At 42.1% G+C, this 27,537-nt stretch overlaps 1 protein-coding gene across 1 annotated transcript in view; it reads right to left on the reverse strand.

The window, feature by feature from the left end:
- Positions 1-22,714: 22,714 nt before the first annotated feature.
- Positions 22,715-27,537, reverse strand: part of B4GALT5 (beta-1,4-galactosyltransferase 5) — a 185,819-nt gene continuing 180,996 nt past the window's right edge. Inside the window, exon 9 of the mRNA XM_085619440.1 lies at positions 22,715-24,076. Within this exon, the coding sequence (XP_085475566.1) occupies positions 23,929-24,076 (148 nt within the window). The 3' untranslated portion in view covers positions 22,715-23,928. The remainder of the gene's footprint in view (positions 24,077-27,537) is intronic.

The following is a 27,537-nucleotide window of genomic DNA, read 5'->3' on the forward strand; positions in this document are numbered from 1 at the left end:
TCGAAAAGCAGAGAGGAAGAGTAGGTTGAGAAGGTGGCTGAAGGGAATAAAGTGGTGTGGAGCCACATGACCCTTGCAAAACCTTGGCTGCTGTCTGTTTTCCTTCTAGGGGTCCAGATCCGTGCCAGATTGGAACACAAAGTACAATCAAGGCCTGTATAGGAATCCCATAACACCTCAGTAACCAACCCGGCCTCTTCTCCTATGAAACCAAAGACAATGCGTGTAGGATATACACTACAAACAATGTCAGTGGTGTAGGAGAGTGGCATCGACTGCATAGTTGCCCCCAACTTTTTGCTGATGTTTTGACTGTTTTATGACTCTAGCCAGGCTGTGGCCCTGCTATCCAGGACCCCAGCCTATCTGCTTCCTCTCTTAAACGATCTGAGTAGCCTAGGTACAAGCCAATTGGATACTGAGGATACCCTGGCAGTCCCTTGTAGATGGTACCCTAGGTACCCAGGGCATGGGTCCCTCAGTAGGCCTACCAGGGCTGCAGCACTTATTGTGCCACCCTGGGACAGCCGTACAAACTGACACCACCAGACCACTACTGTAGTCTGGGTAAGGTGGTGCTAGCACCCCTTACAGGGATATCGGTACCCTATATCCCACCCCATTACAACACATATACTCTCATAGTTCACCCCTATAGCAGGCCTTGGTAATCCTACAAGGCAGGGTGCTGAGGTATGTGTGAGGGGGGACCCCTACCTGAGTAGGGCCCCTCTGCAACCTTCGTAAAATCATTGCTGGGTTGTTTGTAGTGTAGCCATACCATATACTCTTAACCGCATTATAAGTCTATCGCGATAACGCGATAACTTGAGAATGGCTACACGGAACCATATCGTGTTTGGTGTCAAACATGTAGGAATCATACCCACAGTCCAGCCATGCTAGAATGGCGATGTGGGAAAAGCGGCAGAATTTAGACACCAATTTAAAAGTGCACACGTAGTACAAAATGGACGCTACCAGCCACCCACACGACTCTGGCTGCCTGTTGCTGGGGAAAATCCCAGCCTCGGCAGCTGGACAATAGGGCTCCTGTGGCAGGGAGGTGCCAGCACCTCCCCAGACAGGATATGTGGATTGGAACTGGGTGGGTGCACCTTAGGATGCCTTTCAGAGTTGCACGTAGGCTGCTACAGCGCCTACATTCTGCATACACCGCCTGGAACCAGTTCAGGGGCATCCTGCCACTCGCCCAGGTGGGAAACACACAAAGGGGAGAGGGTGTAGCCACCCTTTCCCGCCTCACCTCTCATTGGTGGACACTACTCTGGACACTCCCCTAATCTTGGGGATAAAGGTGAATAACGTGGCCCCAGAGCCTCAGATTAATCTTGGACTTCACAGACTTGACCTTCGACGAGCTGCTGCCCAGCTGACTGAAGAAATCTCCCTTGGGGTAAAGGAGTTAACCCCCTGCTAGGCAGGCACCTGAAACACTGCAAGTGACCCAGTTGGAACTTCGCTGCTCCCACGGACTTCGTCGACTGCCAGCAGCCTTGAGGTGGGTTTCCTGAGCATCCCAGAGGCCAGTGAGTGTGCACAGCAAGGCTGAGCACCGTGGACCGCGTGGGTGACGAGATCTCCAATACCCCAGGACACCGGCCACCTCTTGCATAGCACACGACCCTGACCAGTGGGGAAGTTGTGCTTTGGCCCGTTATTGAGCCAACCACTTTGCAGCAATTGTGCCAAAGATCAGCGCCCTAGCCCCCTCCAGTGGCCCGTGGACTCCCTTTTACGCACGCCAAATTGCCGCCTCCCGTGGTCCCTTGTCTCTCGACTTGTGGGCCCTAGCGGAGGTCAATCTCGACTTTCAAGAGTTCCCCTGGTTGCTCCAGGCCTGCTCTACAGTCTCTCCAAAGGTTGCCAAGGCTTAGTGGATCCAATCCGGACACTAACACCGCAGCGACCCTCATCTGTTGTGGGACAGTCGCCCTCCAGCAGCTGGCGTTCCTTGAAGCCTCCCGGAGCCCGTGGCTGCAGATTCAAGCTACACCTCTTTCCACTTGAAGCACCCGACATTGAAGGTTTCTTTCCTTTGAGCTCCCTGGTCACTGTGCCGTGACCCAGACTCTGTCCCCTCTGCTTTCAGGTTCTTCTCTACAAACTCTATCAATTCAATCTTCACGGCATCATCGACGCTTTTGGCTAGCAGCAGTTTTGTACATTTTTCCATTGAAAATCAGCCCGCGACCCGACATCGAAAACGACCTATGCACCCGGCTTCCCTGGGGCAGGTAACAGTGGTACCTCGGTATTCTCGTGGTAGTGGGCTCCTCAAAAGCTTAACTCTAAGTTTTTAACTTTGAACTCCTGCTAGAAGTGTCTTTAATCTGTTTAAATCCAACCGCGACATTCTCCATAGGATATAATAGAGATCCCGATAGCAGCTATTTCCACTGCACGTGCCTCCCGTGGGTCCCCTTCCTCATAACCTGGGGTGGATTCTTAAGGGGCCAGCAATCCTAAATGCCCTAGGCATTGTCTGTAGAATTGTCGTGGTTCTTATACCACTTTAATATATGGTTTGGTCCCCCCCTGGGGCCCTGTGATTCCAGTGCTATTTATTGTATCCATCAATGCTTGTTTGAATTGTAACTTTGCCTCTAGCCTCATAAAGAGACATGTGGGATTCTGTTTAGAATAAATACATATATTTTATATATATACCTGTGTGGACTACTCTTTCATTTGGTCATTCAAGAGGTTATCTATGGTAAAACAATAAGCTTAACACTCCTTCAAGACTTAGCCTGAAGGCTGCTCTCCACAGCTACCACTAGGATAGCGTTCTTTAAAGGTTGTCTTTTAAACCTATGACCTTAAGAGTCGAATTGGACTGGTGCAAGGTGTCCACTATACCTAGTGACCAGCATATGCCAGGCCAACTTCTCACAAGTGGTTTACCCCAATAGCATGATATGAGCACATGCAAAAGTACTATTTTAAAAAGTTGTTTCTACATTTTAGGGTGAAAACACATGGATTTTTTGGTAATGATTTTGGATTTACTGCAACATGCCAAATTGGAAAAGGATGATCTCAGCAATACTAAATACCAATGTAGCCTATTGCTATGGACTAATATAGCTTTTATACGCACCCTAAGATATACATCTAAACCACGTGCAAAAGCCTTGTACAGGTTGACAGTACAGGTTGACAGTACACAATGGAAGGCGTATCCTCTCAGTGGAGAGTGGATATGTTTAAAGAATATTACACATCATTGAGGGGTGACTGAATTTAAAAAATGGAAGACCAAGTACAAGAGACAGAAAAACAGAACCAGAAGATTCATTGCATACCAGCCATTATAAGTCCTCTACTTTTCCATGGTCTTCTACATTGCCATCAACATGACAATGTTCTCCCCCTGACTACAAACAGAGCATTAGAACTGCGTTTGCATTATGAACTGAAGAGCAAACTTCTCTACTCATGTCCATATCTACAGTTCTCACTGGCCTGTGCAAAATTGATAGGAAAGCCAAAATTGCAAATAGCTTAGAAACTCATGTCCAATAAACTCACCGCCTTTCAAAAGAAGAGATTGACAGTGAAAGGTCAATGCTAAAACAAATGCTGGCACACAAAGGTCTTTCTCTCCAAACAGTAATGGTTCAGCTGCTATACTCTAGCCGAAATAGATATCCCTCCAATGCTCGCCCAGTTTCCTTGAAAGGAGGGATGAAATGTGTGCATTTGATTCCTCTTTAGATGAAAATGGTTCCAAATGTAGATCTATTAATGGCTCCTTTATAACTCACTGTTATGCTATCAAACGTACACAATGAAGAACTCACAATCAAGCAGAAAAAGATCGAAAAACCTATGCGCAACACCAAAATGAGGTCAGAGATATCACACTCAAGGTTCACAAATTTGCACCTTTGATTAGAAAGCATTTGGAGTTGAAAGAGGACAGAACAAAACATGAGAGTCTAGAATAAGAAAAGGAAAATGTAAGCTTAAGTGGAGATATTACTTTAAAAAAGAATACAATTTATTCTAAGGGAGTGTTGATTCATTTATATGGATAAGATATTGTTGTAATTCAAGAGATAAAGCACAGTGAATACGGAAATTCTATGGATACCATGTATATTCTGCGTAAAAGGGATTCACCATGTGCAGGACTACTAAAGGCAGAACATATTAAGGGGAGTGCGGAGATAATCACTATCGCTCATTGGACAACCTTATAGATTGGAGGTAAAAACATACTACCTCTACAAAGGAAAAACTAGTTGGACAAAGTTGAAGGTAGAAGTCATGAAACTGAGGGGCGTGGTTTGGACGCCGGAGAAGATGGCGGCTTAGAGCGGCGCTCCTCCCGTGGCAAGGAAATATGGAGTGATTTGGGGGTTAATCCCTGACACATAGGTGACGAAAATGAAGTTTTCGGCGATCGGAGGTTGAACCCTACCTCTAGGTGGAATTTGAGGCGGTGAGGCGATCCTGAAAGCAAGTCTGAGCGCAGTACTCTGGAGACCGGGCGCGAGCGGCGTGCAGCAGTGGGAGCCTGCCGGTCCCAGAGGGACACTGATGCTGCCACTAAAATCACCGGAGTGCTGGAGGGAGCGGAGGAAGCACGCTGCTACCACAAACAGTGAGTGGATCTGGGCGCGCTTAGATCCTTCCCGACGCACTTGGATACCGCCGATGGGTGAAGTGTGCAAGATGGCGGATGTCGGAATTCGCTGAGAGTTTCTGTGCGTCTTGAAGTGTGACTGAGATGCGAAGTCAGTCGAGGAGAGGCCAGCGCAGGAGTATTACTAGGCGCTTAAGAGGGAAAGCAGACAATAATGCTTTAAATAACTCCAAGCGTGTGGAAGCAGGGCCAATAAGCAACAAGGTATAGAGAGACAAAATGACGGCCACAGGGATCTCCGCTGCCCCTGTGTGTGATCGGGACGCGAGGGCTGCCACCGGAGTGTAAGAAGGAGGTCATACCCCACGATTAAGCGGCATGAATGCAGAGGCAGTTGGGTGCAACAGCATATCACGGGTAAAACGTACCACAGGCCAAAGTGGTGTAAGCGGCGATAGCGGCTTGGTGCACACGATCATTTCCCGGTTCTTGGCACACTGGCGACAGCGACTGTTGAGGCTACTGAGGCTCCTCTCCGACCATGTAATAAGCTGATTAGCGTTTAACTATCACAGAACCAACACGTGGAGGGCGCATAATGTGTCTATAATTGATGGCAAGATATACTGCGGAGGGGGTGAATGGAGGCGTGGATGCCATGGCTTTTCCCAGATGTGTGATCACCGCCATTGCCCTCCGCTGCTGCTGATCTGAGAGACCGGAGGGTCCTGGGGTTCTGAGCGAGCTGAAAGATCTGGAAATCTGAGAGAGCTGAGAGATCGGAGAGGGCTGAGAGATTTGAGAGTGGCTGCAGTGCCATAGCCGAGTTTTGTGGAACGTGGGAGTGGTGCGGCTGTACAGCGAGGAAGCATATGCCCAACGACATGCTGTCTACAGGTGTCCACAAGTGACATAAGAGATCACGAGTGAAATTCTGAGGGGTTCTCTGCAATTTAAAGTCACTGAATACGCCATTGAAAGCGGGGGAAGAGTTCAGGTGGAACTATCTTGCGGTGGTGGTATCTTGCCCGGGTGCCATATTGTGTCTGGTGCCCTAGCCAAAGTTATTTGGGCCTGTTTATACTCATTAGTCTTAACGAACGCATCAAGTGTCTTCCAACAGTGTGTACAAAATGGGGGACAAAGACACGAAGAACCTGAAAAGACTTAAGGCTGAACCTCCGCCTCCAATCTCACCTATCAAAGGTAAAAAGGATGTGACCGATACGATGGACATAATACTGAACAAACTAGAGGAGGTGAAGGAGATTGCAAGGTCTACAAAGGAAGAAATTGTAGCTATCCGTAAAGACATCAGAGACACTAATGCCAGACTTACAGAGTCAGAATCAAGAATCAGCCGACTGGAAGACTCAGAGACCAAAACTTGTAGCTCTCTTAGGCGCCTACACATCTCCACAGATCAGATGTCAAGGAAGCTGTCGGAGTTGGAGGATAGAAATCGAAGAGGGAATCTAAACATTTTTGGTCTACCGGAGGGGTCAGAAGAGTCATGATTCCTGTGTTCAATTCCTGGAGGCTTGGTTTTCACAAGCGACCAACCTTAACTTCCATCACCCACTGGAATTTGACAGAGCTCATAAGGTCCCGGGCAGGATCGTGCCGGGCCAAAAGGGTCCGCGACCTATTGTATGTAAGCCTTTACGTTACCAACATGTGGAGCAAATACTGTCATTTGTGCGCAAAAATAATCATGTTCTCTGGAAATCTAGTAAAGTGTACATTTCACAAGATTACAGTCAAGAAACTGTCGACACGAGGAAAGCTTTTCTTGCTTTACGACCACAGCTGAAGTCGCTGGGCTACCAATTTGGTTTTGTGGGTCCGGCAAAGTTCCGCGTCTTTATTAAAGGTTCACCGCAGGTCTTCGCTGATCCACTAACACTCAGGAAATGTCTGGAAGGAGGCGAGGAACTTCACATGGATACTTCATCGGTGGCCTCTACTTCCTCCACTAAACCGGATTCTTTGTTTCCGTAGCAGACTGTTATGTCACTATGTCATTTGTGGCCATACAATGTTGGGTCCTGATGTATTGCTGTGTTGTTGCAATGTGGGGCTCTGTTGTGGAGTAGAGGGGGATGCAAGTCTGATCTTCTGTGCGCTTCGGAGGCTTGTGCCTTGTTCGAGTGTTGATTACTAGTCATGAATCGTTACTAAATGCCATACGTTTATTGGTCCGCAGTAGCAGTTCCCAACCAGCCACAGATGTAGGGAGGCGCATTTAATGCATGCATCTAATGCAAGCATATAAGGGGTTCTTGCATCGTGTGGTGTTGATTTGGCTGAGGTACGATAGATAGAAATGAGGGCTACCCGATACGTCTTAAGAAAACAGGTTAAGGTTGGTGAAGGTGGGTAGCTAATAATGTTGATAGCTCCACTGGGGTAGCACAGCGACGGTTCTATCTGAATCTGTTTATGTTGCTCGCTACTTGGATGGGTTCTGCTGCCTTATGGGCGCACTGATTTATGTTGCCTTTTGTGTTGGGTTAACTCCCGAATTACTATCACGGATACGAGTTGAGGCCATGGGAGGGCCACGATTTTTTCCGTGTCACCATGCCTACTAGTTTATCTTGGGGTGGAGGGGTGGGGGAGGGTGTATGGGTGGGAGGGTGGGAGAGAGGGTGGGGTACGTGTTTGATCTCTGTGTTATTCTTTCTTTTTGTCGTTGTTTAGGTCATGTTCCAATGTACGCCAGGTCCATCATCATCTTACTGCCAATGCCTATGCCGGTTGCACTACAGCGACCATGCTAGTGTGTGTGTGTCATGTTCCAATACATACCAGGTCCACACTTATTCCGTTGTCCATGCCTATGCCGACTGTGCTGTCAGGATCCTAATAGTGTTTATGTCAAGTACTGGTGTATACCAGGTCTAACATCACTCTCTTGTCCACGCCTATGCCGATTATACCTTTTCCTACATACCAGTGTTGTGAGGGATGGGGTGCTCTGGGAGAAACTGAAGGGGGTCCAAGTAACTACATTTAAGTGTCGTTTATTAACAATTCACCATGTTAGCTCTTGAATGGCTATGTCGTTGTCCACAATTCACACCCCTATAGGTGTGACAAAAGTGAATAACTTGAAAATACTCTCTCTCAACGTCAAGGGTCTCAATCAGCCAGTCAAGCGTCAGAAGGTCCTCGAGTATTTACGTAGACAAAAAGGTGATATTGTACTGTTGCAAGAATCTAAACTTGAGGCCTCACAATTTCATACTCTCAGGAACAAATTTTTGGTTGAGGTCGTAGGGTCAGGGGCGCTGGGAAAGAAAAATGGGGTCCTGACACTGATTGCAAAAAAATCTAACGTGGATTTGCTCTCCTCCGTTTCTGACTCCAAAGGGCGGTGGGTTACGACCAAGCTGACTAAAGACAACACAGAATTTTATGTGACGAACGTCTATGCCCCTAATACATGTGACCTACCATTCTGGTCCGATCTGTCCAGGCAAATAGAGACTATCCCTGAGTCAGCCATACACATTCTGGCAGGGGATTTTAATCTACCATTAGATCCAGTATTGGATAGGGATTCCAGATGCCCCTTTCGTAGTAATAGATCCCATAAGGCCTTCACTAATCTATGCACTCGATTCCATTTGGTAGACACATGGAGGCTACAGAATCCTGATGGGAGGGATTATACCTTTTACTCTCCTCCACATGATTCATTTTCCAGGATTGACTATTTATTTATAACAAAGAATGGCATCCCTCGCATGGAAGGAACGTCTATAGAACCAAGGGTTTTATCCGATCACTCTTGTATTTCCCTATCCATATCCAACGTCAAATCATCTACTCAGCAAACAATATGGAGGTTTAATGAAGAGATCCTCGAAAAAGAACAACATAGGGTAGCGATCGAGACCGCAATTAGAGAGTACTTAGAACATAACGACAGGGGGGACACTACTGACTTGATTTGTTGGGAGGCGCTAAAGAGTACGATAAGAGGGGTCGTTATTAAAATAAAATCTGCCATAAACAAGATCCATAATAAAGCTTTGGAGACTTTAGAATGGGAAATTGCCGCGCTAGAGAAGGAACACTTGTCTGACAGGAAGGAACAAACACTGAATAAATTAGCAAATAAGAAGTATGCATATAACAAAATACTAAGTGAAAGAGCGGGGATTTGGTTAACTAGGAGGAGACAATTCAAACTCTGCACATCCAATAAGGCGGGGAAGAGCCTCGCGGCATACCTCAAATTCAAAATACAGAAGAATACGATCAATTCCATCAAAGATCAGGGGGGAACAAAACACTCGGACCCGGTTAAGATAGCGGAGGTATTCAAACAATTTTATGAGCAACTTTATGCCAAGAATACAGAAGTAGTCGTCTCCAAAATTGACGGATATTTGGATGAGTGCAATCTTCCCTCCCTCTCCACTGTGGATCGTGATGACCTTAATGGTCCGATCACGCTCCAGGAAGTCGAGACGGTCATTAAGTCATTGACATGTGGTAAGGCTCCCGGACCGGACGGGTTCACTGCCCGATTCTACAAGGGCTTTTTGTCGCTCTTATCGCAACCACTCCTGCACTTATTCCAGGAAATCAGTGCTATAGGGGAGGTGAAGGGTACGTTGTCGGAGGCCATTATTGCGGTGCTGCCAAAAGAAGGGAAAGACCTGGCGCTACCAAAGAATTATAGGCCTATCTCGCTCATTAATCTGGACTGTAAGCTCCTAGCCATGATTTTGGCTAACCGACTTCAAAAGGTCCTGCCCAAATTGATATATGCTTCACAGGCGGGTTTCTTAAAGCATAGACTGTCTAGTGACAACACCAGAATACTGGCGCATGTCCTTGAAAGAGCGAAACTGCTATCTACCCCTACTGTGGCAATCACCCTTGACGCCGAAAAGGCGTTCAACAGAGTTGATTGGAACTATTTGAATGCGGTCTTGCATAAGTTCAACCTGGGTCACTTCTTCACAAAGTTGGTGATGTCTCTGTATTCATGTCCCTCTGCGAGAGTTAGAGCTGGCGGCTCATTCTCCTCAGCGTTTCAACTGCACCAGGGCACCAGACAGGGATGTCCTCTCTCGCCCTCTTTGTTTCTGAAGGTCAGAACACTCTGCACTCCGGGAACCACCAGTGTGCCTGACCAACCTGGACATACTCCACCAGCAGCCCGTGTTAACCTTTACCACATTTTTCTTGGTGGCTACAATGGTAAAGGGACCCAAATAACGCGTTCTACCTTTGAAGGTATGCCTAGGATTCTTCACCAAGACATGGTCTCCCACACACCATTTCTTGTACTTAACATTCATTCTGGAATCATAACTAGACTTGTATTTGTTTTGATACTCAGAAATCCTAGCTTTCCTAGTTTCATCAGACAACTCTTCTTCCAAACTAGAAGGTAGCCAACTAGGATTTAATTTGAAAGAAGCTTTCCTCCCTCTCAAAACTTCAAAAGGAGACTTTAAAGTAACAGCATTAGGCGTAGTACGGTGAGCCACCAAGTATCTCTCAAAACAGTACTAAAAGGCATCTTAGACTCAAGAGCCCGTTGAGCACATCCCTTGACCACCCTGTTCATTCTCTCAGCTAACCCATTAGCCTGAGGTGAATATAAAGCTGTCTTTTGATGGATAATGTCAAAGTCTTTAAGGAAGCTGTACATTTCATGGGAAACAAACTGCACCCCATTGTCAGTAATTAAGAACCTAGGAACTCCCTCAGACACGAAGACATCTTTAAGGAAGTCTATCACCGTCCTAGTATTAGCCACCGATACGCACTTAGTAACTACCCACTTAGAAGTATAGTCCACAAGAACCAGAACAAATCTCTCAAAAGAAGGTAAAAGCTCAAATGGCCCCACAATGTCCAGACCCAGCTTCGACCACGCCTTTTCAGGAACCACCACAGGAGACAGAGGAGCATTGCTGGGAATGTGAGACTTATCGTTGGAGGCACAAGACATACAATCTTTAACCACTAGTTCAATCATCCGATCCATACCAGGCCACCAGTATTTCTCCCTCACACGGGCTTTCGTCAGACTCCTGCCCAAATGTCCCTCATGGGCACGGTTAATTATTTTGTCCCTGAACACACAAGGAGGAATCACCCTTCCACCTCTCATGAGATTATCACAACAAAACGACAACTCTTCCCTCACAGTCCAATAAGATCTCATCTCCTGATCCAGAACTTTGTAATCAGGCCATCCATGACTCACCCATCTTTTCAGACAAGCAAATTCCTTGTCACCATTTACACCCTCCAACCACTCTTCAGATGAGAAAGCAGGCTCAGCAACCCATGACACACACTCCACTTCACTGCAATCCGTGGACTTCCCAACAGGCAAACGAGAGAGGCAATCTGCAGACTTGTTATTCATACCAGGTATATACCGAACAACAAAGTTGAATTCTTGTAGACCTTCACTCCAGAGTTTAAGCCTGGGTGTGATGTTCTCATTATGCCTGCACGAAAAAACTTGTACCAAAGGACGATGATCCGTTCGGACCACAAAAGGAATTCCCCAAAGGTAAAACCTGAAGTGCTGTACCGCCCAGAACACACTCAAAGCTTCCCTCTCAATACACGAGTAGTTTGCTTCTGCATCCTTAAGGGCTCTAGAGGCAAAAGCAATTGCCCTATCCTCCCCATCCACAACCTGAGACAACACAGCCCCCAACCCTTTAAGACTGGCATCAGTTGTAAGTATAGTCTTCCGATTAACATCGAAATGTCCTAAGGTAGGCATTTTACCTATTCCCGTCTTTATACAATCAAAAGCTTTCTGGCATTCGTCAGACCAAGTAAACTGTGTCCCCTTCTTAAGCAGGACTCTGATCGGCTCAGCAACACTTGCAAACCCATGTATAAACTTGGAATATAACTCAGCGAGTCCCAAAAACGACCTTACTTGGTCCTTATCTTGAGGAATAGGTGCCTTCACCACACTTTCAGCCAATTCCAACTTCGGTTGTATCCCCTTCCGAGAGATTACAAGACCCAAGTATGTTACTGAACTCACACCTATCTTACACTTTTGTTTTTTAACTGTGAGTCCAGCATCCCTCAGTTTCTCCAATACCGTGTAAAGGGTTGTACAATGCTTTCTCTCATCCTTCCCATATATCAAGATATCATCTTGAAAGAACATCACATTAATTACTTTCCCTAATACCATCTTCATGACCCTCTGGAAACATGCCGCAGCTGACGCCAACCCAAAGGGCATACGCAAAAAGCGGTAAGCTCCCATGGGTGTTACAAAAGATGTGAGATGTCTTGAGTCTCTATGCAGTACAACTTGATGGTAGGCCGAGGATAGATCCAACACACTAAATATTTTGGCCCCAGAAAGAACACTAATGGACTCGGCTATATTGGGCAAAGGTTGGCGATCCACCCAAATCCATTCGTTCAGTCCCCTCAAGTCCACACACATTCGGACACTTGCCCCACCATCCTTAGGGGCAAGAACAATGGGGGCAAGCCACTCTGAGGCTTCGATTTCCTCAATAACTCCTAAATTGAGCAATCACTGTAACTCGGCCTTCAGTGGTTCAATCATCATGTTTGGCACCCTCCTTACCTTGTGCACACAAGGAATAGCTTTCTCTTTGAGGACAATGCGATGCTCAAACTCCTTCAGACAGCCTAGGCTATCCGAAAATACTTCGGGAAATTTCTCAAAACATTCAGAACTTGAATCCCAAGAATCTACCAACATGACCTAATTATCAGGATCCTTAGCACAAGGGTTAAGCATGATGCCAAGATCACGCTGATGTCTCCACCCAAGCAGGTTGTCACCCCTTTCAGCTACATAAACCTTGCCCATAGTACACCTATCTTTAAATTGAATAGATGCTTGAACATAACCAAGGACATTGATCTTGGAACCCCCGTAGCTGACAGGATTGATATCTGGCCTTAACAATGCTACATTGTCAAGACCTACACACTCATCCCACTGTTTGTTACCAATCATGGTAAAAGAAAAATCAAACCCATCCACCATTATTTTACACTCTGGCATGGTTATACTATCTGCATCTACTTTCCCATCATCAGCCCTAACACTCAAAAGAATGGTACGCACAATCTCCACATTCTTCTGAGGATTGCGAGCTTTGTCAGAAGCTTTGCAGACTCTAGCATAATGCCCCTTGACACCACATTTGTTACACACTGCCTCCCTGGCAAAACAATGAGGATAATTAGAGAAATGTGAGAAACTTCCACATCTCATGCATTTAGGTTTAGTGACTGTAGAAGTGGGCTTATCAGGAGAAGAACCACTGTGATTGTCACGTTCTACTCTGCTTTGAGTGCTCTTCAAAGGAACACGCACACGTACATCCTTCTCAACAGTCTTCCCACCGGAAGACGCAGAAATCTTTGCTAAACTGTTGCAAGTCTCCAAATTATCTTCTTCTTCTTCTATGGCATGCACTTCATTAGGTTTCTGACTTTTCTCTTCCTTGTTTTTCTTTAACCCACTTGGAAGTGTTCTCCATTCCCTCCACAATGGCTACAGCCTCAGTCAAAGAGGGATTTTTTGATAAAAGTTTCTCCTGAACTCGAACACTGTTGGTGCATCTTACCAACTGATCTCTTACTAGCGAATCCGAAAGATCACCAAACTCACATGTGCGTGCGAGAGTTTTCAGAGCTGCCACATAGCTGCCAACACGTTCAACTGGACCCTGGATCCTAGTAAAAAATGTATGTCTCTCCAGAACCACGTTGAAACGTGGACCAAAATACTTTTCCAACATAACCAGGGACATCTCATACACATCGCTAGGAGCACCATCACCCTCGCCCACAGGAATGATGTCCATGCTGTCGTAAGTATTTCCTCCTTCTACGCCCAAGTTATGAAGTAGGATAGCTTGTTTTCTGACAGCCGAAAACTTCTCCCCACCAATGGCTACAATGTAGGAGTCAAAAAGGTTTTTCCACCTCTTCCAGGGCAGAATGGGATCACCCTCTTCTGACAAAAAGGGTGGAGGTTGTGACATACTGGAAGATGATGCTAAAGCCATTTTCCCTAAGGAGAGAGGACTGGAATTAATAAAAATAAATTGTTAGGAAAATAATGTGTGTTTGTTTTCCACAAAATTCCATTAGAATTACATATTATTTGTTCACCGTCCAAATTCAACAGTCAAATACTATTTTAATGCAAAATTCCACTGCAAACGTGTTCTCTTAACGAAGGTTTTGTTGGTAAAATGCTTCGTTCGTGTTCATGTCGTTGCGCGGACACAAAATCAATTACCAAGGGTTGCTGGGTAACGATGAATGCTCCGAAGCGTGATGACGAGGCGCACAGGAGCGTGCGTACGAAGACGTGCGTTCCAGCCGAATGAAGCAGGCTTGGAATGGAAACCAACACGCGAGGAGGCAAGCGCGTGGAAACAACGGTACGTTTCACTTTAAAAACTGACTCGAATAAAAATTGTCCAAAATTAGTCAGTGAAACTCACGGAAGGTGATGTGCTCTTCCGTTCAACCTCCGCTTCGCTCCGCGCTGTTCACGAGTCTCTGTCACTTCAGTTTTGACTCGAAAATGAGACGTTAGTCATCAGGGGAATTGGTGCTTCGCCATGTTGCCTGTCCCCAATCAGGTACTCGTCTACTCGTCGCCAGTGTAATAATAGTCAGGATCCGCTTCAGAAGTGTATTGTAGGTTTATTAAGAGGTACAGCAAGATCCTTGAGCAGCACCAACCGTCTCAATCCTCCTTCAATCCATGGAATGAGTGATGCATCATGCCATGCATCACACCATTCCATGACACAGGAAAGATTCCACATTACATCATTGACTCCATTAGAGCCAATCATAACAGGAGGTTGGTCTAAGAGGGGTATTAACCTGGTGAAAGATTTATTTGAAGGAGGTCATCCATTACCGTTCTCCTCGCTCCAAGCCAGCCACAACCTGTCGCCAATGGATTTCTATGACTTCTTGAAACTCAAGGTTATCCTGTCTACTCGCTCCCTCCACTCGGGTGACCCGTGGCTTAAGACCCAGATACCACGACTTTTGAAGTCGGGTCACTTTGTTTCTAAAATGTATAAGTTGCTACTCCCTGCCCCACGGAAGGCATACAAGAAAAACGAATCCAAGTGGGAATCGGAGCCTAACTCTACCGGGTTAGTATTTGATACACGCTGCTGCCCCAACGAATAAGATTTCCCCGATTCTAGCCCAAACCAAATATATGCTCATTAATAGGACATACTGGACACCAGAAAAACTCCATAGACTCCATCTGAGGGATAGCCCCCTATGCTGGAATTGTGCAGTGGACGTGGGAGACTTAGCTCATATGCTCTTTGGGTGTCCTGTGTTGGGATTATTCTGGGGGAAAGTGTTTGATTGCATAGACCATATTTTCAAAGTCACTTCTAAACGAGAATTTGTCTATGTTATACTGGGGGTGCTGGACCAGGAGCTTCATAATGATAATGATCGTCAATTGTTAGATATTTTGCTTACTCTAGCTTGCAAGGTGGTACTATGCAAATGGAAAAGTGCCTCTGAGGTCTGATTCAGGGTTTGGCAGGCATGGCTCTCGTTTCTAAGAGGAGCTGACAACCCAGCTCTGCACTCATCCCCCTGGCACGCTTCCCATAGGAGGCTCTGGAAATCCCTGGATGGATCTTCGTTCTCATTTGACCCGCCCTGAATGGTAGTAGCGGAAATATGGCGGATAGGCTATAATGTAAAGGGCGAGGTGGGGCCGGACAGGTGACACACGATGAGATAAGGCATTGGCAGCCATGGTGCTCATTCACCATAGCGTAATCGGAGCTTGAGGGTTGAACTTGGTTTCATGACATATTTCCTTTCCTTTCATTTAATTTGCTACAAGTTCATTCATGTTACTCGGAAGTGATGATCAGATTCATAGCCCGGACTTACGGATCTTATTATGTACATGATGTTTATGACTTCATATATGTTTGTATTGGGGGAGATTCCCCTATAGATTTGTCAGCTTTTAGATCCTTTGGGTCTGTTTGTCGGGGATTACACATGTCATTTATTTTCATTTATTGTTGTGTATTGTATGTTTTGTCATTTTTCTATTTCTTTATCAATAAAAAAGATTTGAAATTACAAAAAAAAGAAGTAATGAAACTGCCTATTATCATCAGAAAATGCTATTTTACTGGAGTCCAACTGCAGAAGTACAAGGGAAAGAAGACCTAGAGGTGACACGATTTTATTCGAAATGTAACCTTGGGACACAAAAAAATGAAATCCCTGGGTTTTTGATGCATCTTATAAACTTATGGAACCCATACAGAAAGAAAAGACCAAATGGGTTCATTGCTCGGGAGCTGCAAAAACGCCTAGTAACTAGCTTGTACATAATGAGGTGACATTACATACATTTTTCCAGTGATACAGTGGTCATGTTCATTGTATTATGTTTTAATCTAAGAACAGCGAGATGGTCCACGTTATTAAGGGTACATGACTTAAGAAAGGTCAAAAGAGGGAACAAATTAAATAGGACTTGTTAGGCGGGGGTTTCAATGAAATGGAGGTATTTTCCATGATTCAGAAGAAGTGTTCAAGGCGAAAGGGTGATGGCATAAGATATCAAAGGAGTAAGAGAAACATTGGACCATTCTACATAGAAACAGCACTAAACAAACAGAAATGCCTTCTAGCAGTATGAGTGTGGCCCCGGTCAGTAACAAAACTCACTAAGACTCGAGAAATACACAGGAATATCATTGCCCTGTAAAAGGAAGTAAATGACTCAAAACAGACTACACTGGTATCAGCCAGAGCGAATGGTCCTGTACACCAATGACAAAATACTGAATCAAGACCATAAAAATTCACACGCAGAAACAAATACAAATATAAACTTTATTGTACAATTACGTATATGCATACATACATGTATGTATATACACATATAATATTTTGCTTAAAAATCATTCATAAATTAAATACAAAAACAATGTACAAACTCATGGGTGAATAATGAAATGCACAGAAAACTAGGTTTCAAAGGAGTGGGTTTTAAAATATTTTCAGTTTCAGTGCAAAAAAGTACATCTGGTATTTCTCAAATAAACATAATAGAATGTTCAAATAATGCCTGTATATAACAAACTGCAACGTCATGCCTTCTGATGAAAGAGTAGAAAAAAATAATCAGATGTTGTACAAACGCCATGAAAGCTGTACTTATTGAAGTTTTCAAAATATAAAAGTATGTATGTACGTATGTATTTAGAATTACAAAGTATTGTACATGCCTAAGCAAAATGTCTCCGAAGTTATTATGCACACACTGAAATGAACAAGTGCTGTTCAACTTGAACTGCTATTTTATAAGTTTCGAACAATATGAGAATTTCTGCATCACAGTATAACATGCAGTGGAAGTTTGTTAACAATGGCATTTACAATTCTGTATTTGACATTAATATTGATACAAACTATGCACGTTGTAAGAGATTCACAAAACAAAATCATGAAAGTTTCCATAGACCTTGATGTTGTGGTGTAATGGGTCCTTTGGGGTTGTGGGGAATTTTCCTAATTGTTCCAACAATGCATTCTCCCTCTGCTTGCAACTTCAAAAACTTGAATTTAGAAAATATATTTAGACCAAAAAAGTTTAACACTTTTCAAAATTTCAGCAGCTTGAAAATACACATTTTGATGCAAAGTAATTTTAAATACATTCTTTGTTTCAGCACCCATGAATTAAGGATGGCTTACTTTTACAAACTGACAAATATGTGAAGAATCTACAGTAGATGACAAGTTCGAAATGTAAAAGGGTCCATATGAAATTCAAGGCCAGTAGAATAAAAGGCAAATAAAAAACAATGTATTGCTCTGTGCTCCTTAAAAACAAATTCTTGATTCTGGATCAATTACAATATCCAGTGTTTCTTCATGAAACATTTGAGTTTTCAAACCAAAACATACACAATATATATATGTATATATATATATATATATATTAAAAAAATGACCAACATATTCGAGGACATTTTACTGTCATGTCATACAGGTTGATAACTATAACACAAAGCAAGTCAGATTCTTTGTTTCAAAATTAAGTCCGGTCAGTCACACCCTTCACAGTCATGTACTGTAAGAGGGAGATCATACATCCATGGAATGAGAAACAATGTAAATCATAACAAGTCAGCATAAAGCAAACTAAATCAAATAAAAAATGGAAACAACACTTTTTAAAAAAAACAACATATTTACAGTATGTCTAACCAATGCATATTAAATTAAAAAAAAATGGTGGTTCTGCAAAGTGTACAAGCGATCCCTCAGTTATCAGGCACAAAGTGGGGTATAAAACCGTCAACAACCGAGAAGTCTGTATTCATAGTGAAACTCAACATCTTTAAGATTCCTGCTCAACACAAACCCAACATAAACAGAACAATGCATATACTATGTTATTAGAAGCACTACAACCCTGTGTATAATAAATGTATTTCATTCATGTTGAACATTAGTGAACTAGGGCAGCATTGTGCAATAGTGGACCACAGTCCTAGTTCATCTAATGCACATTTTTGCTGATGTTTAATGATGGTCAGTACATTATTCATGGTTAAACCGATACTGAAAATATTGTGCACCCTACACAGCCTCCAAATACAACATAATACAGCGGGAGAGAATAGAAAGAACAAATTCCCTGAAGAAAATCATAACCTTGATAAAAAGATATGTGCATTTAAATGAGTATATAGCATACAAGTATGGATTGGGACAGGTATGATTTACTCTCTCTGGTCATAATGCATTAAACTGGCAGGGATCTCTTTCTTTCCTCGACTACCATTTTTTACTGTAAACTTTAAAAGCAAGATGCCTGAAAAAGTACTACAAGAAATAATTTCCCAAACATCACTTTGTTAAATTGAAAAAACAGTGGAAATTACATCTTGTTATACTAAAGTGAAACTGTAGTTTTACATTGTAGCACCTGGAAAATTCCCTTCAAATGATGGCAGAAAAAACCCCTATAGAGTCAACCTCGGAGTGTAATCAATTACGGTCAATGGAATTGTTGATACCATTGTCTGATTGGCTAATAAAAAATAGGAACTCGGGTTAACTTTATTTACAGCGTGGACACAGCCGATTGTCCCACTCTGCTGTCTCAGCTTTTGAAGTTTATTCAAGAGAAGGATGGATAGGCCTTTTGTATATGTAAATCAAATGCCTCCAAAAATGTTAGCTTTCTTTACCACAAAATTTAAAATAAAGAGCTGGAAGTTAATATTCAAAAAGCAAGACAATTGGAATAGCTCATATTTAACCTAAAGTACATTCCAGATATAATCAATGAAACCACTAAGGCCACAAACAAAGATAAAACTAAAGAGAGGGAATTGCCTGTCGACAGTTCAAACAAGCAACTAAATGATCCATTATTTTGCAAGATTGTAGCAGCAAAGACAACATGCTGTATTTAGTATTTAAGAGAGATTTGAAAACCTGCTAATTAAACTTCTGTGATATATGGAATGATTTGCAGGTGAAGAGCATACGCAATGACAGCAATTGTCATGATACCAGTCACTCTCTGTTTTATGAACCTACAGAGATTTTTGTGAGATTGTGCGATTAATAAGATGATGTTTGGCAAGGACAGGATAACATAACATTTTAAGTAAATATGTTTGGGCCTATCAGTTCACATTTTTGAAACCCTTAAAAAAATTGTGGTGCTTAATGTATGTATACAAATATTGGACTATCTGAAAACAATTGCAATGCTTCTGTCAGCTGTTATCACTCTACACAGATCAAATCCTTCAGTAAATACCGTATCCATATGAATTGGTCAGTAACCCTTATCTAACCTCAGAAAGTATTTAGAATGACTAATGTTATCTTGGCCAATTCACAGTGCCGCTCATACATAGTCCGACAACCTTCAGCTGCTAGCTTGTATCTGCATGGTGACCAATTTCTTCACTTTTTAACCTATTGCTTTTAGATTGTAGTGGTGTCGATAGGATTTAATTTACTATTATAGAAAGGTTGACCAAGTTGTGCAGGTAGTATTAAACTGTAAGTAGACCGCCGCCCGAACATCCTGCAATGCTCTGTACATTAACAGTGAGGAGTTGTTGATGATAGCTCAGAGGTGAATGATAGACAGACTGAAGGGTATGTACAATAGCTTTCCTGAATGGCTTTCCACACATCCAACTAACACCTCTCACACTAAATAAATCACTCAGTGACAATTTATAGGCTTCCCAATTAATTTCCTGCCAAGTCACACTGCAATTTACCACGGTATGCAAAAATGACAAACAGCTAGCCTTTTCCTGAAGTTAAAAAGGAAAACAACATACACACACACACACACACACACACAAAGGTAGTCATAGTCCAGGAGGCTGACAAAATATGCCTTATGACTGGATTTCCTAACCTTTAACAGTATGCATGTAATTGTGGCCAATTTACAACAGATATTCACTGCCATGTTTGAGTTATGATGGCACCATTACTTACAAGAATTTCTACCTCTCATGGACTCACCTCACACAAAATAATTCAAACATTTTACTAAAATCGCCAATGAATGAGTGTGTCCACTTGATTGTGCATCTTCACAAATACACATGCCACGTACACATACAGGACACATGTAATCAACCCTTTGAAGCAATGGTTGTAGATCCTGTTAATAACATTCTTAAATAGAAAATATAATACATAGACAAACATACATCCAGCAGGTTACACAAACAAATGCCACTGCATCTGTTCACATGACTGGGAAAATACATCTCCTGAGATGTCATTCATTCTCTACATATTGTGGTATCACAGGTCTCGGAGAACACATCTTTGACCCTACCCTTTTCATATTTTACCTAGGTTATACTACTGTCACAACATGAGAAATAGGTTTCCCAACACTTTGAAAACACACATAAGCTTCATTATCTTAGTGTGCAATGAATAGAGCTAAATATGTGTCAAGATTCTAGGTATAAAAAACGATATACAAAAATATATACTTGGTTGAAAATGATAACGTGTTTGTATTAACGTGAACCTTCCAATAAAGACAAGACATAAATAGCACTCATCATTGCAAGACATCCATTTTTGGTGCTAAGATTGAAGGACGAATGTGAGATAATGTACACTGTTAGCACAAGCCACCTCACACCAGCTTCAACTAGATTTGCTCAGTAGTAATGCTCCTGCAACAATAGTCATTCTGAAGTATAAGACTAATACATGAACACAATGTCATCTCTTTCAGTTCTATAAGTTTAAGGATAACCAAGTGGGAACTTTGCATCAGAACACACCAGTGAGCCAAACCACAGTAGCATTCAATGGAAAAACACACACACTGCCCGGTTAACATCATCATGCTGACGTCCATGAAATGTCTGGACCGCAAGATAAAATATTGCATCTCGTGCAAAATTCTGTAAGTATAATTAGATTAATTAATAACCACCAAAGAAAAACACAAACATCAACAGACGGCCAACATGCTGAAAAAAGGTAAAAGCAGACACTGGTGGTATAGCTAGCTGAATTTAACATTCTGAAGAAACTAGCAGCATAAAACACTGCATGCTATCTTTTAGAATGAGATTGTTTAAAACCCTATAAAGGAATTAGCTGCTATTAGAATGCCAGCAAAAGCCATTTGTAAACCATTAGCTTGTGTTCAGTAAACCAAATGAAATGTAAGACACAATTTCACTTTTTTACGTTATACAGATTGCTACTTTTACCTAAAGAAGAAAATACACTAATACGCTTATTACGTATTGAGATGGGGAGGGTGTGTGTGTGTATATCTACACAAACATACACACATATAGTGCCACATAAGGATATAAATCTAAATAAAACATGGACATGTGTTTGTATATCACAGTGAAAACCCATATCATAATAGAATTAAGAGAAAACATGTTTTAATTATGACACTGGTGTAGGGGTTTTATAATTTGGGACTTCAACTTAATTCTCAATTTTCCAAACCCATTTAAGACTCTGATGTAATGAAACTAGGCAGCTAAGCTTCTCCTGTCTCATATCAAGACAAGGTAGGAGTTGCATGGTGTAACCAGTGGTAGGTAACATATTTTAGGTAGTCAACTGCAAATGACTATATAATAGTCCATGACTTTAATGCTCAAGGATCAGTGTCTTTTGTAAGCTTTGTAAAAACAGATGAAACCTCTTGCGGTTATATGCCTTTTCAAACAAACACGCATTAGACACCACTGGTAAGTGAAACTTAGCCATAGCTGGAGAGTTGCTGTTGCTGATTTTGTTATATATATTAAAACTACGAGACGAATACTGTGTTCAGCAATATGCAACTATCACAGAAATGCTACTGGAAAGTTCAACCAATGAAATGCAAAAATGGTTGATTCATCAATGATATTGATACATTTCTCTCACAAGGTGCTGAAACTCGAACCGCAAGACCAAATTGTAAGACCACTGAAATTACATGAACATAGAGCGGTATCGCTGGACATTATGGCTTTGACTCAATATGCAATACTTATGTGTACATTATTTTCAGTTCAATATCAGGAATATTTAGTGTGTGTCTATATCTATATATAGATCTATATCTACATATATATATGCACAAAAGGGTTGCGCCACCATTGAGGTGCACTCGCAGGCGGCGTACAGTTGTGAAGTCAAGCGCTTCAGGGCACAACACAAGTCTCAACACTTGCCTACACGTTTCGGGCTTGACGCCCTTCTTCTTGGGCAAACAGCAGCATAAATGGCAAACGAATAACTTCAAGAACATCCCCTTTTAATTATTGGTCACAGCCATTACACACAGATGAGTATCCTGCTTGGAATTCTGGGACTAAGTTATTCGTTTGCCATTTCTGCTGCTGTTTGCCCAAGAAGAAGGGCGTCAAGACCGAAACGTGTAGGCAAGTGTTGAGACTTGTGTTGTGCCCTGAAGCGCTTGACTTAACGACTGTACGACGCCTGCGAGTGCACCTCAACGGTGGGGCAACCCTTTTGTACACACACAGATCAATAGCTATAAAACTTGTTTGGGTGCTTTCATGTAAAAAATGTTATATAAAACCCATATTTCAAAGGGAGTTGAAATATGAGAAATATATAACAGTTCACTGTCAAAGACAGATTTCCTCATCATAATAACAGCCACCAAACTACTATGGAGAGCTTTACCATTGTCAGGGCCACTAGGATTATGTGACTAAGTTACCTAAATTATGCAGCAAAAAAAGGCACATTATGCAGCACTTTCTCTTACAGAATTACTTTCATCCATGTGTGCTAGCAACTACAGTTTTTGTGAAAATATGCAAATTAGGCAAATTATGTGGCAAATATGGTAGCTCCATAATTATGTGGCAAACGTTGCAGCCACAGAATCTCAAATCTTCTAGTGCTCACCATTGCCCACTGCTTTATCCACATTCTTCTCAAGAAATGTAAATCTAATCATTCTAATTCCAATAATTGCACCCAAAATAAACATGTATTATAAAAAAAGAATACATAACAGGTAACATGTGTAAACGTACATTGCCACCTTATGGTTTTTGTGACATTTACAAAAAACCAAAACACTCAGCTTTTGGCCTCTTGGTTTATGATGTGACCAGAAGCACTCAATGGCAATATTAGACCATATTACAGAGTTACCCATTAGGTATCATAATATATATGCACACATATATAAATACATACGTCCACACACATACATATATATAAATATATATATATATGCACACACGTACATACATGTACAGTATTAAACTCCAAATCGAAGTGTCTCGTCATACCTAAATATACAAACATGCAGGTACAGATGTGTGTGTTGAACATTAATTGCAAAGCTTTGTAAAAAAAGAATTAGATATTAGGTTGGTTTGACATGGTGGGTTTCTTCTTAGTTAAAGATAACTGCCTTCTCAAATGGTTCCGGATCCCAGAGTAAAATAAAGCCTTAATGGTCCAGGATCCTCCATCATTGCTTCTCTCGCAGACATTCTGTGTTCAGTTGTGGTGCTTCCTCCAGTTGAGGACAGAAAAAGTTCCCAAGTGCCATTTTAAAAATCTGAGGGAGCCAATATATCTTCTACCAGACCACTCAGATCCTCCATAAAGCAGCCAAAGCGGTCATTGGTAACTCCAACATGTGATTGCTCATCTTTAAAGTTTTTGATGTATATTTGGCCAAAAACAGGTGTTGACTAGTGCGACACTCAATAATCGCCTACCAGAGCCAGCTCTGGCGTCAAGTCTACGGTTATATTTTTATACAGGGCACTGAATGTAATATTTGGAAAGTAGTTCAAATTGTTTAAACCATCCATGGTTTGCCTCTCTTTCGACCTTCTCAGCAAGGAATATCTGTTGACAGAAAAAAAGTTTTAAAAAATTTAATTATCATGCAGTTTCAATTACCTCAAATATATTGACCAAAATGTTAATAAGGCAAAAAATTCAAACTTCACCTAAATCATTTTATGTGGAATGTAACACACCCCTAGACATTGCAAAAACTTCAAAGGTCGCCTTTTAGTTGTTCATAGCTGTATTCAGGTATTTAAAGAAGCAATAATTTTGGCAAGCAAATTTAAATTATAAAATGATGAATGTAGACGGTGAAAAGGGGGAGGATTATAAATCATAAATAATTCAATTTCATCCATACATGATCTATTAAGTGTTTTTTTTTACTACTTACAACACAGACACTGTTCTCAAAGCAGCAGTTATTTCAGCACCTGTTCTCAAATTATCAGCTGGACCAAAAGGATGTTACACTTTCAAAGAATACCTAGCAGGATGCATCTTTTCCATGTTGATATCTTGAATCTAAAGTTCTCTAAAGTACAGCATTGTGAGGCGTTTATGGAATAAATATTAAAAGATTATACTGATTTGAGGAAACGTTATATTTAATGCAAAAAGATGTCTCCTAAAGACTTGCAATGTAAACCATAGGCAAGTTTTAGGACATAAGTGGGAGGCACCAAATATATGAGGCAGACATCTTATTATAATGAACATGTACCTTTTAGCTTAGTATTTGCTCAATACAACATTGCATAAGTTATACAGCTTGTGCTATCACTGTGAGGCAGAAAATAAAGAGATCAAAATAAGCATTCCTTAGCTTCCATGCAAGACGAAATTATAATTATTTTGGTGAAAAACAGTTTTAGTGATGCTTGCTGAATTTGTTTAGCTTTTATTCTTTAAAAAGCTACATGTTGTAGAACTTGAATCCCTTAAGAACCAGAAAGTTAAAATGTTATAACAGATAAACATCATAAAATGAGTCAACTAACATTACTTGAATTGCATAATATGTTGCACAGTTTGCATGTCAACAATCCATAATTTAATCCCCCAACTCAAAATTGTGTGCAATTGTAGATTTGAGGCTAATAAAATAAGCATTCTCAAAGCAAATAGGTCTGCTTGTTTGTTAGGTGAAGTGTTTGGTAATAGTTGGGAGAGAGTGCGCATTGCTCCCAGCTCCCTAGAAATAAAACCCCAAAGTCTAGCAATATCTTAGACAGACACAATATGGCACCTGGGGGGTAGATCCCTCCTACTCAGTTGACTGCTTTAGCATAGTAAGCAGCACCCTCAAAAAGAGTGCTATGAAAAGAAGTTATATAGTAGATACTTTACAACAAAGCGGTAGGTTCTTGAGTGCACGTCTTTACTTTGGGACCAAAAAAGGCATAAATAAATATATAAATGAACGTGCATGGTTGGTTAATACTTAGCATTGTTTCCTTATGACAGACTAAAGCATCAAAAGAAGTGCCCACTTCTTTTTAAAAAAAATAATAAATCAGCAATTATAATGTAGCTGTCAGTAAAGTATATACATTAAAGCACACTCACTCTCAGTTACAAGCTACAAGATGCCCCATCACAAAAACCTACGCCATTAAGAATATGAAACAGGATTGATGGACAGCCCATTCAAGCAATGCAAATCATGAAACATCAATGGCTAAAGAGGGTGGACAAAAGCACATACTCTCTCAGTACCTATCACTGCCTTTTTAAAGAATTGATGAGATGAGGTCCTCTGACAGCTAAAGTCACATGTAGCTGAAACTAAAAATGCTAATGTTTTCATATAAGCTTTACACGCAGATTTGGGTGTTTTTCCATGTTTGTTGGTGGATTACAGCCCAAGTAGACAAATGTTGACAGCAGCCACGGTCGCTGTAGGTAAGTGCGGTGGGGCCGGCTGGGGGGGGGGGGGGGATTTCGAGAGATGACCACGAGGGAAAATTAAGTATATTTAAGTATTTATTTAGTTTTGCCTGTGATCGCCTTTCATAATTCCCACCAGCCCCCCAGTAGTCTGAGACTGTCAGACGGAAATTTCTCTGCCAACGGAGGGACTAGAGCGAAATGGGTCACTGCAAAACCACCTCCAGCATCTGAAAAGCCTCTGCTGATAGGCTGCGCCCCTGAGGAGCAATGCACAACTCAACATTTAGCAATAAAATTACTACTATGTGGTTAATTGAGATGCCCCTAATATACGGACAGTTTGACTCCGTGAGTTCTCCTCTAAGAAACTCCCTAGACGTGCTGAACCTTATTGTCAGACCCTATTAAGTGGGCTACAGGGAAGACTGGCACTGCTGGGCACAACCGTGGTGGTTGAGGTCGCTTGCCGCTGGTGTGCAGAGTCGTACTTCTATGACTCTTCTTAATGGGCCAAGTACAAACCTTATGGCTCAGGTCTGTGAGGGGCGGTAATCAAAGGCTTCTCAGTAAGATAGTGTGGGTGGGATGTGGGGGGGGGAACAGCTCAGAACTCAAGAGTCACAGATAAGAAACAATTATATAATGTCCAGCCCTGTGTTACCATAAACAAATAACGTACTTTATTCACACAGCAGAAATAAATAATTCATCATTTAACGAAACTACATAGTGGGTCCAAACTATTAACAAGAATCTCTATAATGCAACTATTGCTGAAGCCTCTTGGTGATAAGGTTTCCCATATGTGATACAGTCTTATCTCTTAAAGAAGGAGTTGGCTCATTAATAGATTTCTGAACCTTAAAAAGTTCCACTCAGCATGCAGATTGAGAGGGAGGAAATTCTAAAATGTGGCTGTTATCACTAAAAATGCCCTGTCCCCCACATAAACAGTCCTTGGTTTGGGATGGACACTAGAAGCATCAAAAACATGGACATAATCAATTGTGAGATTTATGCACCTGGCGGTCTTCAGCTTTACTGAAGTAGTGATCAGAGACAGGTAAAAGGATTGGGGGTGCCTAGAAACATCATCACCTTGAACAACAGAAACTGCAGTCCCATCCTTCAACCCTACCATTTGCCAAATGACAGTGCTCAGGGACAACTACTCAGCAGCCACTCACTAACAAGTTCTTCACGGAATTTCTAAAGGTACCCCAGCCTTCACCCTCTCTCACTTTGGTGTCTGGATCTCCATCATCCAGCTACAGGAATGCAGGCGATACACTTCCACTGTCTGGGGGAACGGCCTTCATCCTCCATTTTATGCTATGCTAAAACTGGGTGCAATCAAATTGATCCCACTGACCCCAGTACTCAGACTCATGCAACGCACAGAGTCCTACTACCAAACCAACGCTACACACTCATTGCACATACATGCAACTGACATGCACTAGGGTTGCCAGCGGAAGATTCTTGGTGTCGCAGAACAGCAGAACTTTAAATGAGAGAGCCAATAGGCTTGCCTCTCCTTAACACATAGAAAAGGGTCTCATCACAATATACATTCAAAGAACATGGTGCTCTGTCACAGCCTCTTCTTGTGAACCCCCTCCCCC

This window comes from Triturus cristatus, chromosome 7, assembly GCF_964204655.1.
Source record: "Triturus cristatus chromosome 7, aTriCri1.1, whole genome shotgun sequence".
Lineage (NCBI taxonomy): Eukaryota > Metazoa > Chordata > Amphibia > Caudata > Salamandridae > Triturus > Triturus cristatus.